A 3,218-nucleotide genomic window follows, 5' to 3' on the forward strand; every position below is an offset into this window, starting at 1 on the left:
AGTTACTAGATATAGTGTAGTCTGGTATATAAAAGAGGGTGACAACGTGACGAATATTAATGTGTGTGTAGACAGTGAGTAATTGATCTGCAGTCAGAGAGTATTATTGAGCACGTTCGTTGTTATAGCGTTTGTTTTATCGCGATTGTTGAAATTAAGTGTATCATAAAGTTATATTCGGAAAGAATAAACCAGTTTTATTAAGTAAGGACTTGTGTCGCTAAAGTTTCGTCGGAACAAAGTTACGGAAAGTTAATTAACAAACGGAGACGTAACAATATTAAAACAATTTTGAATGTACAAATCAGTAAGTCATCTTACAACCACAAGTGACATAAAGTTGCCATGGAACGGCATGTATCAGAATAAATTTTGACATTATTGTTTTGTTAGTAGTGATGCCATGAAAAATTAATAACTTTTGAGAAGGGTATTTAACAGTCATTTCTGACACTAGATATGCAAACAGTCAGATCACAAATATATCAGTAGAGATCTAGAATTTCAACATGGATATACCTTTTACACTTAATGACATTTGAAAACAAGGAAATATGAATCAACTTGGGGAACCAGGATGATCCAAAAAAGAGACCTGCAACAAGTCGTATTCCAGCTGTGGTGAGCAAAGTGCAGCATCTTGTAACAGATAATAATCTATAAACACACATGTCTGCCATATACCACCCAATAATCCAAGCCAACAGTACACAACATAATCAAGAAGATCTCTGTTTGTAGAAGCGACACAAATCAAGGATTCATAAGTTGTTTCCCTGACACAAACACTGTCACATACCTGAAGTAGCTCGAGAATGAAACAATATTTATGCTACATCATATGGAGATATTTGAGTTAAGGCACCTAATGCATCGCCAACTTATTTCTGTTAAGAAGGTGCTGGAACTATCGTATTTGTACACTAGATAGATTATAGAAAACATGCAGGGAGGATTGGTGTGGTTTGACCACGAGTTATTTATGATAGATCATTTTGCAACAGAAACTTTGTTGCAGTGCTATTATATAGAGGAACTCTCGTCAGTTAGAGATTGGCTGTACTTGTTAAAGCCTCAAAATCGTTTTAGTTTAACCTACTCAACTTGTGCACTAACTTCTAACAGATATAATAAAATGTTGTTCATACTGATTAGGTACATAGAAAACTCATTACAATATTTAACAGGTATAACAAAATGTATTTTGTATCGTTTATGTGCAAAGAAAATCCATTGCAACGATATAATATGTATATCAATAAACACAAGTGACACTGTAACTATATAATTTTCACACTGACACTGTGCATTCATTTAAGTAAGGACTTGATCATGTTCAATGTCTGTTTTCATAGTGTCTTCTCGGACTTACATAAATAACGTTCCATAAAAGGTTATGGCTTCACTAATGTTTCTGAAATTTCTATAGTGATAAGGTGAGTTCCGCTAACTGAATTATGATAGAAACAGCAGAACTTGTACCAGGAATGAAGGGTGTTATTCACAGATACATAAACAAAAAAGTTTACAAACTTACTTGAATTGGTAGTGTTTTGTAATAAAACTTATGGTGAAAGAATAACCTGTCATAAATAATTGTAAAGAAACGTTTGAACATAAACTGTTATATAACACTTGCTTTGTCTCCTGTACGGTAGTCTTCAGTGTACGTTGATGTAGCATACAGAGGTTCAGTTGGAGGGTTGTATATTTTTTTAACTATTAATGGTTTCCTTGCCTTGACCTTAAAAACAAATAATTATATAATATTACTAGAATAATAATATAATGATTAAATTAGTATCATACTTGATACCATTATTTGTTTAAGCTTTATATATATATATTTATATACATAAAGCCAACATGAATTATCACTGTTTAGGTACTTGATGTCTGAGAACATGGTATGATCTTAAACTATAACTGTTATATAGTTATGGTTAGTAACTTCTATGATCACCTAATATTATTACTTACTACTTTATCCAATGTTTCAGCTGTTAATTTAAATCTTCTAAATACATGATCATATTTCCATAACATGAAGTATCTTAATATTGGAGTGCCAAATTAAGTAAACGACCAGTTCAATTAGTGTTCAGGTATATTGAAAATTTTACAGCAGTATTCTCATGAGTGCAATAGACTGCCAGACAGTTTGCAAGACAATTGACTTCATTGACACCCCCAATTTGCTATCCCGTGAATGTTATGTCTCCTCTCAGGTTTGTCTAGCTATCTTAGCAGAATACAAGCCTACTAAGACAGTAAAAACTGTAAAACAGTTTCTCGTGTTTGTGGTTGAAAATCCCCCTTAATCCTGGGGGTCATATAACCCACTAAATGCTCAAACTTTAACTTGCCTTCCAACTCAAATTAAGTATAATCCACGTTAATAGAAAAAAAAATATGCCTGATTTCATAAATAAATCAAGATTTCTATATATGTAGCCTAGACAAAAATTAGGTGGCAACCCTATATATGTAACTAAAACAAAAATTACGTCACAACACTACAAATGAATGAAGTCACACAATACATGTCACAATACATTTAATCATTATAAGTTGGAATGTAAAAAAAAATATTTAATTAGTTATACTCGTAATAAGGTTAATTTGTAGTTTTGACCTAAATAGGTAGCTTGCTCTGATCAAAAGTTAATATCAATGAAATACTATAACTGCAAGCAGCACCTATATTTTGCAGTATCTGCATTCATGAGCAGTGTAAAACTCAGTTAAATGCTTCACGCAGTTTTATACCTGAAACAAAACTGATTCAATCATACTATAACTAATATCTGTATCTGGGATGAATATCAAGTTTGAAGAGAATAATCCAACAATGGTGCTTCGACCAAATTATGCTTTAAAGGCGAAAATGCATCTTCACTTTCCTGTGTCCAAATAAAGCACATGCCAGCCTTAGTCACCTTTGGACACAGTGACTAAGGCTGGCATGTGCTTTGTTTGGACACAGTGACTAAGGCTGGCATGTGCTTTATTTGGACACACAAAGCACATGCCAGCCTTAGTCACTGTGTCCAAACAAAGCATGTGCCAGCCTTAGTCACTGTATCTAAATAAAGCACATGCCATCCTTAGTCACTGTGTCCAAACAAAGCACATGCCAGCCTTAGTCACTGTGTCCAAACAAAGCACATGCCAGCCTTAGTCACTGTGTCCAAACAAAGCACATGCCAGCCTTAGTC

The 3,218-nt window shown here is 33.7% G+C and overlaps 1 protein-coding gene across 1 annotated transcript in view; it reads right to left on the bottom strand.

Annotated features, from left to right (window-relative positions):
• Nucleotides 1-2,793, bottom strand: part of LOC106471477 (stabilizer of axonemal microtubules 1-like) — a 14,064-nt gene extending 11,271 nt beyond the window's left edge. The window contains exons 1-2 of the mRNA XM_022400088.1: nucleotides 2,770-2,793; nucleotides 1,640-1,744 (exon numbers count right to left, since the gene is read on the bottom strand). Coding sequence (XP_022255796.1) covers nucleotides 1,640-1,744; nucleotides 2,770-2,793 — 129 coding nt within the window. The remainder of the gene's footprint in view (nucleotides 1-1,639; nucleotides 1,745-2,769) is intronic.
• Between the last annotated feature and the right edge of the window lie 425 nt (nucleotides 2,794-3,218).

This window comes from Limulus polyphemus, unplaced genomic scaffold, assembly GCF_000517525.1.
Source record: "Limulus polyphemus unplaced genomic scaffold, Limulus_polyphemus-2.1.2 Scaffold4646, whole genome shotgun sequence".
NCBI lineage: Eukaryota > Metazoa > Arthropoda > Merostomata > Xiphosura > Limulidae > Limulus > Limulus polyphemus.